The 16,720-nt window shown below is 37.6% G+C and overlaps 1 protein-coding gene across 1 annotated transcript; it reads left to right on the forward strand.

Annotated features, from left to right (window-relative positions):
* The first annotated feature begins 465 nt into the window (after nt 1-465).
* LOC140145322 (vacuolar protein sorting-associated protein 4B-like) lies at nt 466-16,471 on the forward strand. Its single transcript, XM_072167082.1, is given in 10 exon segments — nt 466-535; nt 4,385-4,529; nt 5,500-5,573; nt 6,394-6,518; nt 7,852-7,976; nt 9,803-9,951; nt 10,879-10,960; nt 13,391-13,610; nt 15,424-15,564; nt 16,337-16,471. Coding segments are annotated over 10 exon segments (1,233 nt in total). The 3' UTR covers nt 16,439-16,471.
* The last annotated feature ends 249 nt before the right edge of the window (nt 16,472-16,720 follow it).

Raw genomic sequence — 16,720 nt, forward strand, 5'->3', positions numbered from 1 at the left:
CATGTTCATATCTCCTCAACGTTATACCTTTCCAACAAGGAAAGAGATACGAAAGGCGAACGTCTAGGGTTACCTAGATTTAAGTTTAAGCTTACTCATCATCTCATCATCATGATCATGATCATGTCATTTCATGATGATATTGCATTCATGAACATGATGAATGTCAAGACTATTGGATTCAATTTTGTCAGTGGAAAACGCCTTTCCTACCTTCAGCGTTGCATTCAGAAAATAAAAATTATGCTGGAGCTTCCAAATTTTAAGAAGAAATCAATTCGTCCGACTTCCTTTTTCAAATTCTGAAGCTTGGTGAATGGTGACGAGCTGTGAATAGGAAGGAAAACAAACAGGCCAGGAAATAAACAACATGATGCATGCTATACCTGCATGAGAGATCTTCATCGTGATCATGTAACGAAATTGTTGACAAAAATCAACGTTGACCTGACCCAAATTGCTGAAATGACTGATCTGGCTGAAGAAAAAGAAGGTGAAGTAATCATAGTAATGGAGGACAGTAACAAGGTCAAGGGTAGGGGAAATCTGAGTCATGTATATAAGTGGCATGCATGAGTTACAAACTCGATCATCATGCAACTTATAATATGTATACATGATATATACGTACATGATGTCCATTTTATGTACTGCTAAAATAGTACATCGATGTGCATGATCAATGTAAATTATATAGCATCTCCCCGAACTACTCTACCAGGCGGGCGACACTCGGAAATTTGCATGGTACATGATGTACATTGTATCAGAGAAGATGAGAAAAGAGGAGATCGCTCGAACATATAATCCGATTACCCACAGTTAACCTCCATTCACTTTTCTTTGTTTGGGGTACTTAAAACACTACTTGAAACTTTCTTTGTGGTGATCTGTTCATCCGCCACACGCTTTCGACTGATTCGGTAGTTCTCTTAGTGGAGAAAATATTCCACACACGGAAGTACATCGTTTAATTACCAATTTAGCAGTCAGAATCATGTTTTTTCTTTAAAAAAATAATACTAACCAGGGTGACCATGATTTTTAAACGAGTGAAAAAGCATTATATATATCGCAACTCCCATTAAAAAAATCAAAAGTTTTGTTAAGTTATGGAAGATCAAGCATAATTAATTTTCCAGTAAAATTAATATAAGGTCAAAGGAAAAGAAATTTAAATGATAACCATTTGAATATTTGCGGCAGTTTACGGAAACTTAAAACTAGTGTAATCAGCAGTGGCGTAGCTAGGGGTGGGCAGGGTGGGCGGCTCGCCCACCCTGGAAAAATCTGGGGGGAAATTTTGGAGCGAGAAGGGAAAAAAAGAGAAAGGAAAGGGGAAAAGAAAAGGGAAAAGAAGGGGAAAAGAAAGGAAAGAAGAAAAAAGAAAGGAAAAAAGAAAGAAGGGGAAGAGGGAATGGGGAAAGAAAGGGTCAAGAGGGAAGGAAAAGCAACAGAGAGGAAACCTGAATAAATTTTTTAAAAAAGAGGGAAATGAAAAAACAAAAGGGAAACCTAAGAGGGATGAGGGAAGGAATAGGGAAAGGGGAACGAAAGAGGAAAAAAACAACTTGCATGTTTATTGTGGGGAAGCAATTCATGCACAGGGGGAAGGAGTGTAAGAAAGGGGAAGAAATTGAAAAATATGAAGAAGGACAGGGAATTTAAGGACGTGATTTGAGGGGTAGTAATTTAAGTGAGTGTAATGTAAGGGGAAAGGAATTAGACAAAGGGGAAGAAATTGAAGAATATGAAGAAGACGAAAAGAGAAAGAATGGAAACTTAGGAACATAAAGGGGAAGTAATTGGAAAGTAATTTAATGGAAGGGGGAAGAAATGAGAGAAAGGGGAAGAAATTGAAGAATGTAAAGAAGAAGGAAAGAGAACGAAGGGGAGAAGGGGGGAATAATTTAAGTGAATGTAATAGTGAATGTAACAATTTGTTAAATCAACTCAAGAATATCAATATTGTATTGTTCTTACATTGTAAAACAAAACTTTACATTTTTTACATGGCAAAATTTTCACATAAAAACGTTACAAATGTATGCAAGGAGGCTTCTCCTCATCGTATAAAAATGCCCAAAACCCATGAGCTTCCGGGGGCTTCGCCCCCTGAACCCCCACCAGGGACCCTAAAGCGGGCCTTTTCAGATAATTCTAAAATCAAAACTTTACATTTTTACATGGCAAAATTTTCACATAAAAACGTTACGAATGTATGCAAGGAGGCTTCTCCTCATCGTATAAAAATGCCCAAAACCCATGAGCTTCAGGGCTTCGCCCTGGACCCCACCAGGGACCCTAAAGCGGGCCTTTTCAGATAATTCTAAAATCAAAACTTTACATTTTTACATGGCAAAATTTTCACATAAAAACGTTACAAATTTATGCAAGGAGGCTTCTCCTCATAGTATAAAAATGCCCAAAACCCATGAGCTTCAGGGGCTTGGCCCAGATCCCTAAGGGCCCTAAAGCGGGCCCCTGGACCCCACGCCAGTTGTCGCTTCGCTCTATTTATTTATTAACTTGGGGGAAAATTTTGGAGCCTTGCCCACCCTGGCAAAGAGGTCTGGCTACGCCCCTGGTAATCAGTAATTCAAACTCGTGTCAGTTTCTCCATATACTCCCGTTTTGTGTCCAAACGTGTCCAAAAATGCTATTTGGATCCAAAAAGATGGTCTTTTTCACAGGGATCTCGGGTCAAACTTAGCAGCCGGTCATGCCAAACAATACAGAAATTATATTTCTCGGTCAACTGACGTAACAAATTGATATCCGGGCATGCGCCGTTTAGAGCTATACAGTCTTGACTCGCAAAGCCACTTATCGTATTAGTTGATCAATCGGATTAGATCATTGTTTCCATCAATAGGCGGATGCACACATTATTTATTTGATATGTGAGCAGCGAGCGACCTCCTCTTTTATCATCTTCTCTGATTGTATGTACTGCTAAAGACTATATAGAAAAAATATTAAATTTGTGTACATCGTGGAACATTCAACTACGCTTGTTACTCCGCGACTAATCATGCTAACTACACGCACGCACAACGCTACTCTACGCGTCCATATTAGCGAGGCTATCTGCGTACAACTGCTTACTACGCACAGCCACGCAAAGAGTAGGCCTATGTTCCACGATGTACACGAATTTGATAATTTTTCTAGATAGTACATCGATGTACGTGATCAATGTATTATATATCATCTCCCCTGAACTACTCTACCAGGCGGGCGGTTTAGGGGGTGATTCAAAAAAATTTGGTCACGCATGCATACACTATCATACTTGAGTGCCCTGATGTCACCCTGATGTGGCGAAAAGGGGTATAATCCTTCTTGTCTTCCATGAGCAACCGCGTCACATCGGGTATAATCTTCCTTCCAGGAGCAACCACTGTGCATGATTGACGGGCTATTCCATTGCTCGTAATAGGGTAGTGTATTTTAGCGGGTGCACAATGTGCAAGGTAGACTTTTGCCAAGACTTGGCATGTGGTTGTTGGTGTAGGGGTGTGGGGGTGTGTGTGTTGGGGGAGGGGGGCGTGTTGTCCGAGATGTTAGGAATTATTTAATAATAGTTAATAATATTGGAAGAACGTTTTAAACTTTAATTTAAGGCATCATATACGATTTTATACTATTTTAGATTTTCAATTAATAACAAAATAATAAAATAGCATTTAAAAATTATATTAATAGGCCTATTTATTATCGCACGCCATGGTAACAATAAAAAAATGGCACACTTTCCGATAAAAATTTGGGAAACAAATTAATTTTTAAAAAAATAAATAAAAACAATCTTTCTTAAACCAAATTTTCATGAAATTGAGGGCAAACCAAAATGCACCCCGAATCTGTCGCACATCCCGTAGTAGGCCTACCCTCCTTTCCACCCCCATTACCCTAAACTAGACGTGTAATATAACCGCCACGAGTATTTTTTTTACCTGTAGGCAAGCTCACCCCTACAGTCGCAATAGTTCTAGCCAAGATAGCTTTTAACTCACGCCTACTAATAACGTACTTTCATCAAGTGATGGCGCTACAAGGTTTACCACGGAAGCTGTTTGGTTTACCGTGGAAGAAGATTATACCCTATATGGATGTGGCAGTGACGTGTGCCCAATGAAATGCACACTGATGTCACTGCCACATCAGGGTGAAAAAATGGTAAAGTCACGTGTATGCAACTTTCAAATCTGGTTACTTTCATTTAATTGTGCGCTGCAGCATCAATATTGGTACCATTGCAACAAAATACTAGTAATGTGCTGAAATAAATTCTGCTTCTAATTCTTTTCCCAAATTTAGCATACAACAAACATTGGCCATTTTGGAATAATGGTCATTCATTGATTTATTCTACATGTAGATGAAACACCTTCGGAAAATGCCAAAGAAGACAAGTGCCAGACATACCAGGAGCAAGCAGAGAAGCAGCACACACATGTAAATACAAAGAAGGAAGGTGGTGAAGAGAAACCTGTCAAAAGTTCAGAATCTAGTTGTAGCAAATGGTAAGATACTTGTTAAGGGACCGTTCACAAACACTTGTTAGGGGGGCTTGATGCAAAAAAAAATTCATCGCAAAAATTTGTCGGGGCCCCCTTTCGAGATCTCAAAAATTTCAGGCCCCCCCTTTTTGACATGAAAATTTTGGGTCAACCCCATAGAAAAGCATATAAACTCAATTTTCCCAGGAAAATTTGTGGTCATTTTTCCATGCCCCCCCCTTAAGAGGGTCAACAAATTTAAGGGCCCCCCTTTTTGCATCAGGCCCCCCTAACAAGTGTTTGTGAACGGTCCCTAAGCTGTTAGGGAGGACAGCCAAAATGGTTCACTGAGCTCAGTCAAGCTTCGCTGCCTCCAGTAATGCATGGGTACCTGGGTTTTAGCAAGCCCAAACCCATAGAACCTGTAGAAAACTGGCAGGCTTCGCTGAAAGTGTTGATATTAAGACTTTACATCTCTTTGTGACTTTATTTATTGACAAGAACCTTAAAGAAACAATGTCCATCTTCCATTAATGGCCTGTTTTAGGCCACATATTTTGGCCCATTTCAGCATTAAATTTGCAAAAATTTTGCACGTTTTATGCATGGGGGGAAGGCATTTTTAGTAGTGGATCAACTGAACGACCTTGTAGTTTTGCCTACCTCGCAAATTTTGTCCTATGACCACTGATAACTGGATAGTAAGAGATGCACTGCCCGATCACTGATACATCCAAACCAAGTTTTCTCCGACCTCGAATTGGCGCTGTTTATGGCGTAGACATAAAGTCGGTTCTGATTGGCTAATTGAATCACATCATCATCACATCAACACCTCATTCACCGATCAATGTGTGTAGCATCGTGTGGCAGTACACTGGACTGATTTTACGTGAGCGTACGAGGTCAGATAAAAACTGTGAAGGATCTTTGCAAAAGGCTGTAAATAATGATTTTAATTGTAAAATATTGTATCTTTGTATGTTTCTAGGAGAGGTAAGGGAGGAGACAGTAATAGTGATAGCGAGGAAGATTCAGAGAAGAAAAAGTTAAAAGCATATTTGCAAAGTAAGTTTTGTGCCAACATCAAGTAAGTCATCAAGTACATCATTTATGGCGGTTGAGTTTCTGGTATGGACTGGTGATCATGGCTGCATGCCCATGTGCCGCATTATAAAACTTTTATTTTCAGTGGCATAGCCAAGGGGGGGGTAGTGGCAGCCCCTGTGAAAAGTCTTTTCCCCTTTTGTGGACATCTGGAGTTTAGTCTTTTGATCAGCATACAAAGGTGTGTGTTAACTGGTTGAATATGCTCACATAAATGCACGGCACACTCAAATTAGGAGGATGGCCAGATTTTTGCATATTGTAATTTCTTTTAAACATTAAGGCATAGCTACCATTAAGGGGGTACTACACCCCTCGATAAATATGTGTCTATTTTTGCATTTTTCTCAAAAACTAATAACACAGTGGTAACAAAAGTTATGTATATTATAGGGGCAAGGAATCCAATTACTACACTGAAATTTCAGTGACACAAGACAAGCGGTTTGTTATTTATGATCAGAAATAAGGTACCGCTAGGATGTACCTTGTTTCCTGTCATATATACTGAACCGCTTGTCTTGAGTCACTGAAATTTCAGTGTAGTAATTGGATTCCTTGCCCCAATAATATACATAACTTTTGTTACCAGTGTGTAATTATTTTTTGAGAAAAATGCAAAAATAGTCACAAATTTACCACATGGGTGTAGTACCCCCTTAAAGTAATCTTGTTTTTAAATAATCAATGTCAGTTATGCCATTTTATTGTGTTAGAGCAAAGTAGTTCAGGCATAGCCAGTACTATTTATGTGGGTAACATTACTTTTATTCTACAACAGGTGCAATAGTTGTAGAGAGACCTAATGTGAAATGGTCAGATGTGGCTGGTCTAGAGGGTGCCAAGGAAGCACTACAGTTAGTTACAGGGAGGAGCAAACCATGGAGGGGAGTCTTATTGTATGGGGTAAGTGTGAGTGAGTAGGTGTTGGGATGTATTTGCACACATGCACACACACTAGTGCTGTACTGATTGAGGAGCCAATGGCTCCGAACTTAAAAAATTTAGGCGCCCAAATTTTGCTCCCAAATAGTGAAAACACTGAGGCGCCAACTCATCGTATTCCAACCACTCAATGTGATTCTGCCACAATGGTTTAAATAGTCTATGTTCAGTTTTAAGTTTTATTAGGCTTACCTCCATTTCCAGCTCTACGACCTTGCATAACACCGCTAGTATTCCTAAGTTCATTAAAAGTATCAACAACTGTTGGATTCCCTGATTTTATTGTTTCCTCCTTCTCCTTGTTCTCAAAAAAAGTCCATCAAATTCAAAGTTCTTCTTTAGTCGCGAACTTGCATACTGATAAAGTTTGCAAATTTGAGAGTAAAATACCACAACCAATAAAAAAAATAAATTAAGAAAGTGCAAAAATTATGAAACCAGTAACACTTTGAACAAGTGAGTGGGAGAGGGAGAGACAGAAAAATTAGAGAAGAAAGCGAGGGGAGAGGGAGAGGAGAGAGACTCGTGAGGTGCTTTGCTTTTTTTAAGTGTCACATTAATATGGACCAGTGTAACATCCAATTTGAGTTCAGACTTGTTGTAGGCCTATCCTGCCTAGTAAAATCTAATTATTATGATGAGAGAGAGAGTCATGAGTAAGAGGGGCACTTGACCACTTCAAAACTGTTGTTCCATATAACTGTCTTATCTAGCCTTTATTGACAGATATTAGTCTGATTGACAGCAAAGAAAATTGGAATTTACTACCAACACCAATGTCGCCAATGCATGTCACTCCGTCGGTCGTGCTACGGCACTATCCTTTGATGTGTGCACCGTCCTGCACACCATGTACATACTGTGTTATGAACATCGCATGCGCGTTTGACTAATATATCCATCGTAATAATTAAACAACGGCTCCTGCATTTTATTCAAAATCTTGGATTTTGACAAAATTACAGCACCTAAAGTCTTGATTTTTGCAGGATATGTAAGTACCGTACATTACAATCTTGTAAAAAACAGAATTTCCAAAAATATTGAGGGGATCCTCAGCAAATGTTACAATATGGCTGTAAGTACTTATTTTCTTTCTCTATCTAGCCCCCTGGTACAGGTAAATCCTACTTAGCAAAAGCTGTTGCAACAGAGGCCAACAACTGGTGTTTTCTATCAATATCTGCACCTGATCCCAGATATTTTGGTGAAAGAGAAAAAATAAAGCAAGTCACAAACAATATCTTGGAAATCTGACCACCTACCTTCAAATACTTATTTTCTTTCTATCTAGCCACCTGGTACAGGCAAATCCTACTTAGCCAAAGCTGTTGCAACAGAAGCCAACAACTGGTGTTTCCTTTCAGTATCTGCAACTGACCTTGTTCCCAGATATTTTGGTGAAAGTGGCAAAATAAAGTAAGTCACAAACAATAACTTGAAAAGTTTATGAAAATTATATTTCATAAAGGTAGAAAGCAACATGGCAAATAAAATTGTATCAAATAAAACATTCTGATGCAAGCTGCTAGTTATGCGATGAGAACAACAATTGAAATTCAATGCCAATTTGTAGTAACCCTAGAACTACTGAGCCATAATTTTCAATTATAAATGTCATACCGTAAAACCCTGTCTACAAGCATATATAGTGTTTTTTTTGAAAGCTAAATTATTTCGAAGCAAGCGTAAATATACCAATACAATAGACTGGTCTTAAAATAATACTTGTTTATATATGCTTGGATCCGTAATTTATTTGCTCAAACTCCATAATGGTGCATGGATTTACGTAGCTTTCATCAGAAGCACTCTATATGCTTGTAGACGGGGTTTTACGGTATATCATTATATTTGTTGGTACCAATGTATAGCTATGGATCTTCTCTATCCAGTGATACCAAAATAAGTCCAAACATTTCCCACATAATGCCGCTATGGTGTCATAATGTGAAGTTGCCCATGCAAATTCGGGAAATTCTGGCTATGTACAAAAGTTTAGGCAAAATTGATTTTTCGGCTATATATTCTACGAACATGCAATTTTCACAGAATTTTCTCCTAAATATAAAAGGTAATGTCTATTTCAACCTAACTAACAAGAAGAAAATCAGTAGCGCTTGGAATAATTTTACAAGAGCGAAATGAAAAAATTGTGGGCCTCACCAACCCCCGGTCATTTTTGATGGTCGATCCTACCCCGGGTAAGGTGCTAAGGTGCTGGGGTAAAACTTTTATCACTAAAATGAGCGCAAAGGATGGATCTACGATAAAAAATTTTAAGGGGTTGGTACAACCCCTTTGTAGTTCTAGGATTAAATTTTGGTTTGGTAAGAAGCTGTAAGAACTGGCATGATAGTGAACCTGCATGGTGTTTAAACATTGTTGGTATGAATAGTTCCCAAATTATAGACATGGTACTAAAGTTTGTTGGGTTTACAATTTATGAAAGTTATACAATTTCAGAAAAAATTATGATATTTATTGGCAAACAAAATCTCCCCTTATTTTCCTCAAAAATAAAACAATGTCTGGATGTTAACAATAACAGGCTCTGAGTTTTAAAAAAATTGAGGTGTGTGATAAATAGCATACCTCAAACTTGTGATTAGTACTATTTTGTGAATGATGAGTGTGACTGTCACACTCATACAAGTGCGAGTGTAAGCTTTTAAGATTAAGGAGTGCGATAAATCGCACTCCTTATGATCAATTAAGGAGTGCGGAGGAGTGCACTCGCACTTCTCAAAACTCAAAGCCTGCATGATGTATTCCCTATTCCAGAAGAATACAGCACTAATTTTTTTGGATTAATTAGATAATCTTTGGAAAAAATAAGTTTTTCATATGTTGTGACAATCAAGCCCAAACACCTGCACACAGACTTCAAATTTCAAGTTTAATTCTAATGTTTGGAAATACATTTGTTCTAATCTTTTTCATATCCAATTATCCAAAATAACATTAAATATTAAAATTAGGAGCTAACTCTTAGCCTGTACTCAAGATTGTGAATGCTTCTTGTGCCGAAAAAGTCTTAGAATTTTGTGACCACAATTATAAGAAAAAATTGCATGTTTTTGGTCCATTTACCTCAAATTGCAATAATATTATAATTTGACTTACTAAACAATTAGGATTTAGCTATGTTTCATTTGGCAAAACAATAAAAAATAGTGCTTTATTTTTCTGGAATTGGGAGTAGTATCTTCGGTAACATGAATGTATTTTAATCATCCAAATAGACTTGTAAAGATTCTATTTGAGATTGCCAGAGAAAAACAACCTTCCATTATTTTCATTGACGATGTAGACTTTCTGTTTGCTTCAAGAGGCGAGGATGAGAGTGAATCAGCCCGTTGTATAAAGGCAGAATTCCTAGAGCAAATGCAAGGTATGTTAAGAGTGTGTTTTCTGATTGTTTCATGATACATACAATGGCTATGCCAATTAAAATCCATGCTATACTTGTTGATTTTGGAAGTATGGATTTCAAATGGAATAAACACATTAGGCAGCTCCATTTGAATTTCATACACCCTCTGAGAAAGATTCAACCTGAACCTTCCACAGAGGGAAGGTGAGTTTCAAATAGAGTTGATTAATTTTGTAATTCCATTTAAACTTCATACTCCCCCTGTGGAAGATATTTCTAAAATATTCCACGGTGGGAGTGTGGACTTAAAATGAATTTTCCCAATTTACTTGTGAAGTCAAGTTAGCTGAATTGCTTTACTAAAATATCACTTGCACCCAGGCCTATAGCCATGATTTATTGGGGGGTTGGGACTTCCAAAATGGGGTTTCTTTTGGGGAAAAAACACAGACTTACATCTAATATATGGACTTTGACCAGCAAAGTGGATTTCGGGGTCCTGTTTGAGCATTGTCAGTTTGTCACTCAAACAAATCATATGTGACCTTTTTTTTCCTAAAGTGAGACCTTTTGGGATACTATTTAACATATTATTCAAACAAATTCATTCAAATTCTGGTGTTCATGATGCACAGACAATATGTTGATTTTCAGTGTATTTAACTATAAATTACACTGCCAGATTCATATTGCTGCTATCTACCTTCTACATTGATACTCTACAGTACCTGTGTGGGTACTTAAGAGTACACACATCGGAATCACACATACAGTACACACGTACACTGGTATACCAGTGTACGTGTGTACTGTATGTGTGATTATATTGAAAGCAAAGAAGAAACACAACTTTATGTAATAATAATAATAAGTATTTATCAGAATTTAAAATATATTGTGAGATATATTATTTGATGATGTGTGTCTATGTCTTACGATTTGTAGGTTTAAATAGTGATAATGCCCAGTGTTTGGTACTAGCTGCAACCAGTATTCCTTGGGTTGTTGACTCTGCTATCAGTAGAAGGTAAGCTTAAACCAATTGTCCTTACAGGCAAGAAGAATACTAGTAAATAAGAATTGGAAAATCCATATGATGCAAAAATGAATGAGTTCTTCTCCTTGATCATTTCACAATTTTTCATGAGACCAATTTAAGTCAGTTTCAAAACTATGTAAATTGTATAATGATTTTATTGATCATGAAGACTTTTATTTTTCCAGCCTACTCGGAATATGTCAAAATGCTTCAATAAAATCAAGTTAAAATTCATGAGGGGGAGCCAGTGTGGGAATTCATCAAAAATCCAAATAGACCACAGAACAGGCTATAATAGATCCTATCAAATAAACCAACTGGAATGGCAGCCATATTTTAGGAACGGGCTTCAAAGTATTTCTGAATGACAATAAGGTCATCATTTCGAATGTGTATGATGCATTGTTCTCTTGAATTCATGTTGGTGGAGATACGAATGTTTCAATGACATAGTATTTGATAGGGTCTACAGCAGGCTTCCTCAAATAGATTTGTTGAAGCACCGCATTCAATGGCTGCGAAAAGCAGCCATCGCAGTGCTTTAGCACCGCGGAGGGAGTCAGAGGGCAGTGTCCCCCCTGTGAAGCTATCGATTTTGTGAAATTTGAGGTGCAAATGACGCCATTTGGTGCAACATTTTGTACTATTTTAGCCTGTCTTTAAAAAGATAACATGGGAATCGCATTGTTTAATGTTGAAATGTAGCATTACGTATTGTTACCTGGAGAGATTTGATCATGTCTCACCTCCTTTTTCAACCAAATCGACGGTAATAACTCTTGTAGTGAGGGATCAACATTTAACCACAAATTGCCTCAGGCAAAACTCACTTCCTGGGAACCAAATACCACACAAGATTATATTTATGTAACTCATTGACCCATTTGTGTTATATACTGCCTCTAGCTATAATGACATCCTTGTGATCTGGTCAACTCATTGACAGATACCAACCTCAGGAGGGAATTCAATTTTTGATCAATTCTCTCCAGGTAGTGAAATGTAATGGAATATTTGGAGATATTCCTGATGGATAAAGTTTGATCAAAGGGTTTGATTTGATTTGATTTTTTTAATTAATTTTTTTTTAAATTTAAGCGGCGCCACGCGCCACTCGTGGCTCATGGCAGTATGGCACTCACGCCGCTATTTGCGGACCCCTGGTCTACAGTTTCTGGCAGAGAAGAACAGCAGTTGTTTACATTTGAGAGCATGCACAGCTTAAACACAGAAGTGGGTTGTGATTGGCTGAATCAATTGTCTGACAATCATAACAACAGACCAAATATCTAATTGGCCGCTTAGGTGTCAACATGTTGGTCAGCGCTCTTGAAGGGAACAAATTTTTTTTTGTATTTTGTTCATTCTCTGAAGCCCAGTGTATATGGTAGTCTTGTTCAGGCTGAATATTACTTATCCCATCTTATATTTCTAAAATCTAAGTAAGAAATTGTTCATGTTTTTGAAAGAATACTTCTAATCTTCTTCTGCACCAAGTTGGACAAAACCAAATCAGTGGAGAGAACTCCCTAGATAGAATATGGTAGGTTAAAAGTCTGCAAATGAGGGAACTGAGAATTGCTCTTTAGTGGGTTTTAAAGGTGCAAACTCCCTTCAAGCAGTGGCATTTTTCATGATGACCAGGGTGCAGGTATATCAGCAAAGTAAATGCATCTAATGAGAAAACGGCCTGTTCCCTTAGAGGGGTGGGGCACTAAATGGTCTGTACGCATGTGTGAAAAAAAAAAGAAGTAAAAAGGGGTGTTTTTTCAGGCAAGGCAAGTTACGTGTGTGACACATTTAGGGTCTAAAAACACTGACTTTCAAGAATAATGGTAGTTTTCTGAAATTGAACAACTTGTTTAGGGTACTTTTTCAAATTTTTGGTAAATAATTACGAGTCCAAAAAGGGTACACATTCTTCATTTTTACTAGCCAAAAACTCATTAGGGGTAAATTCTATATTAAATTACCTTATTATGGGGCTAAATTTGCTGGTAGGGTAAAACTTGTTTAGGGGGGGTGTTTAAAAAAAATTTGGTCATGCATGGGCCTGTTTCATTTCCTAGACCAGTGAAAAGTATTGTATACATGAAGTGAGACAGCTCATTGCTGCTCAATACAGAAAAAAAAACAGTTGCATGGAACAAGGTATGGTATATGCAACAAAAATATATTGGGCTCTATCAGTTGAAATCTATGAACTTAATCCTCCACACATGGAGTGTTGTGAATTTCAAATGGGGTTACTTGAATTTGAAATCTAAGAGATTATAAGGTTATGTCAAGGGTGTATGGATTTCAACTCGAATAGCCCATTTTTCACAAAGACATGTGACAACTGGAATCATGCAAAGTCATGCATCAGGTAAAGCTGAAATAGCCCATTATTATTTTCATCCTGCATCTTATTCACAGGTTTGAGAGTCGAATATATATACCACTGCCAGATGAACAGGCTCGTGTAGAGTTGTTCAAATTAAGCATCGGCAAAACAATGACAACTCTGCTAGAAAAAGACCATAGGAAATTGGCAGAGAATAGCCCAGGCTACTCTGGAGCTGATATCAATGTCACTGTCAGAGACGCTCGCATGGTACCTGTCAGGAAAGTACAGGTAGCCACACACTTCAAAAGGGTGAGTCTAGTGTCTGTTTATCAAGCCCTGGACCAAATCAAGCACATTAGAAATGTACTTTATCTGTACTTTATGGGTACTTTAACTGTACTTTCTGTTAATTAGTACATATAAAGTGTACTTTAAATGTGCTTATTTTTCATATCCTGGAAAAACTGTGTACTTTAAAGGTACTTTAAATGTGCTTTATATGACTTTAATTATACTTCATGAATATTTTGATAAATATGGGAAATTTTTTGTGCTTTAACTATACTTTATTTGGACTTAGTTTTTCCCAGTGTCAGTGAGTATACTTTAATTGTGCTTATTTTGGACTTAACCAAATTTTGAACATCAGTGTGTACTTTAAATATACTTTATCAGTACTTTATGTATACTTTACCTGGATTGGTTTTCCCCGATATTGTTAGCAATGTAAGAGTACTTAAAATGTGCTTTTCAGTGTACTTTAAATGTATTTTAATGTGGCCATCATGGTCATGTGATGTTTACATATACAAGTCACATGACTATTCTTCTAGATTTGAAAAATACCAACGACCATCTTGTGCTAAGGTTGCATATTGCAATGGATGTATAAAACTGTTCATATTTATATAAAATGAAGGACTTAATTGACTTACAAATACAGGCTTGATTACAGGAGATGGTTACTGGTAATGTATGCTTGCATGTGAACATACTTGTGTTACCATTACTCTGATAAATGTGCTTTTTTCAGTATGCTTTAAATGTACTTTTCTGGTCATTGTGCTTTATTTGTACTTCAAAGGTACTTTATCGTCGTTCCAAATGTCGCACTTTGGAATGTTGTTAAAGCATATTTAAAGCACAGTACTTTAAATATGCTTATTTGGTATAAAGTACAATTAAAGTGCAGTACTTTAAATGTGCTTTTTTCAGTATGCTTTAAATGTACTTTTCTGGTCATTGTGCTTTATTTGTACTTTAAAGGTACTTTATGGTCGTTCCAAATGTCACACTTTGGAATGTTGTTTAGAAAGCATTTTTAAAGTACTGTGCTTTAAATATGCTTGTTTTGGTCCAGGGCTAGAGCTCCTTCACAATTTCTTGCCAATGTAGTATGTGTACTTTGTATAATTATGACAAACTGGGTCCGCCATTCAGGCCCAGGAACTAGAGCTCGAAGTTTGCTCGAAGCAAAGTAGTTCACACACCAGGCCTTGCCGTCTAGATTTTAAAGGCGAGTGGTCAGTCACTCGCTAGCATACTAGGCGAGTGGTCGAATCACTCTACATTTTAATCGAATCACTCGCTAGGTCTGAAAATCATTCATATAATATGAAACAATATTACACACTGATCACAAAGCTTCACAACCTTTCTTTCGTATCCAGGTTTAAGGCTAACTTATTACGGTAGATCGGATACAGGATACACTGAAGTGCTAAAACTTGCATGTAAATTGATATTGGATTCAATTTTGGGCGATTTGCAGCGAGTGATATTTAGTGTCTTTGGCGAGTTGAAAATCGCTCGCTAGAAATTGAGTTTGGGCGAGCGGTGGCGAGAGAGAGCGATCGCTCGCCTCAAACAGCAAGGCCTGCACACTTTAGACACTCAGGAGGAATCTACCCAAGTATTGATTGGGACCGAAGCCAGACTGAACTTTGTCAACACTGTCAGCATACATATATTCCAAAGGTGTTGCCAGTTCCTTTACTATAAAATCTCTAAACTGAAATCCCTAATGCTGTTCAAGTGAACATCATACTTGCATCTTTTATTGTTACAATATAAGCAAACATGAAAAGTTAATTAACCATAACATTTTCTTACCCCAACACAGGTATCAGGTGAGGATCCCCACAATCCAGGCATGATTGTACATGATTTATTAGAGCCCTGTTCACCAGGGGATCCTAACGCTATACCTATGACATGGATGGATGTACCAGAAGAAAAATTGAGAGCAGCACCCATCACAGTTGTAAGTAAAGTATAAAGTTTATATACTCTTGTTTGTCCTGGAGTATCAAGTAAATTTATAAGTGGAAATAATAGTGGGTGGTCCTTTTTAAGCAACATTTATTTCTTGAGTCTTCAATTGAATCCCTACTATGGGAAAAATATTGGAAAAATGTATCTATCAAAAGAGTGTATGTGTATGGCATTGATTGCTTCTTCTGCTTCTGGTGATTACTGCATAATCTCCTCAATCGTGGGATGTAAAATGCAGGCGCGACTGAGCAGACGACGCTTAGTATTTGAAATGTGCCCCCTTGATGACGTCAACAATATTTACTGCCTGAAGTTTTGACATGAAATTTCCTAAAGATGGTGCTTCCCAAACATCGGGTGATAATCTATTCCATTCAGCAAATGTTCTTGGGAATAGTGAATATTTGTAACAGTCTTTAGGCGCAGGTATTTTGACAAATGCAGTGGAAGTTTAATTGTTTTCTTGTGGTGATCCGGATTGTAGGGTCAGCATTCCAAGTTGTGATCATTTAGCAGAACTATATACTTTGGCCACTAACCATATGTGACCCATTCTTACAAAATCAGACGGAACTGCATTCATAAAAGACATACTGCTGGCTTGTACATGTGTACATCAAAAAAAGAACATCAACTCAGCAGCCAGGAGGTCTCAAAACTACCAATTTGTGACTTTACGCTTATTTCATAGAGAAGGTCACAAATAATTATGACCCAAATATGAAGACACTCATTGTTGATTTGAATTTATTACCATACAGGAAGACTTGCAGCAGGCTCTCTCCAAAACACGGCCATCAGTAGGAGAAGGCGATATAGCGCAATATGAGAAATTCTCAACCGAGTTTGGTCAAGAAGGCTAGCACCTGCCAACGATGTGATATCTAGCTTACTCTAATAGGCAAGTAATTTGGTAGATGTGGTATTTAAGACAGAAACATCACCATATGCTAATTAGGGTCAACGGTTAGGGTTTAGAGGTTAGGGTCAGAGTCAGGGTTAGGGTTATAATGAGAGACAGAGATAAAAAGACTAACTCGTGTCTGACATCAGGGCAAAGGCGCACCGTGATTGGTTGCCATCCTGCGCAGTACGGCATTTTCTGTCTAGTTGTCAGAATTTCAGATGCGAACTAGTCTTTTTAT

Source organism: Amphiura filiformis, unplaced genomic scaffold (assembly GCF_039555335.1).
Source record: "Amphiura filiformis unplaced genomic scaffold, Afil_fr2py scaffold_216, whole genome shotgun sequence".
NCBI lineage: Eukaryota > Metazoa > Echinodermata > Ophiuroidea > Amphilepidida > Amphiuridae > Amphiura > Amphiura filiformis.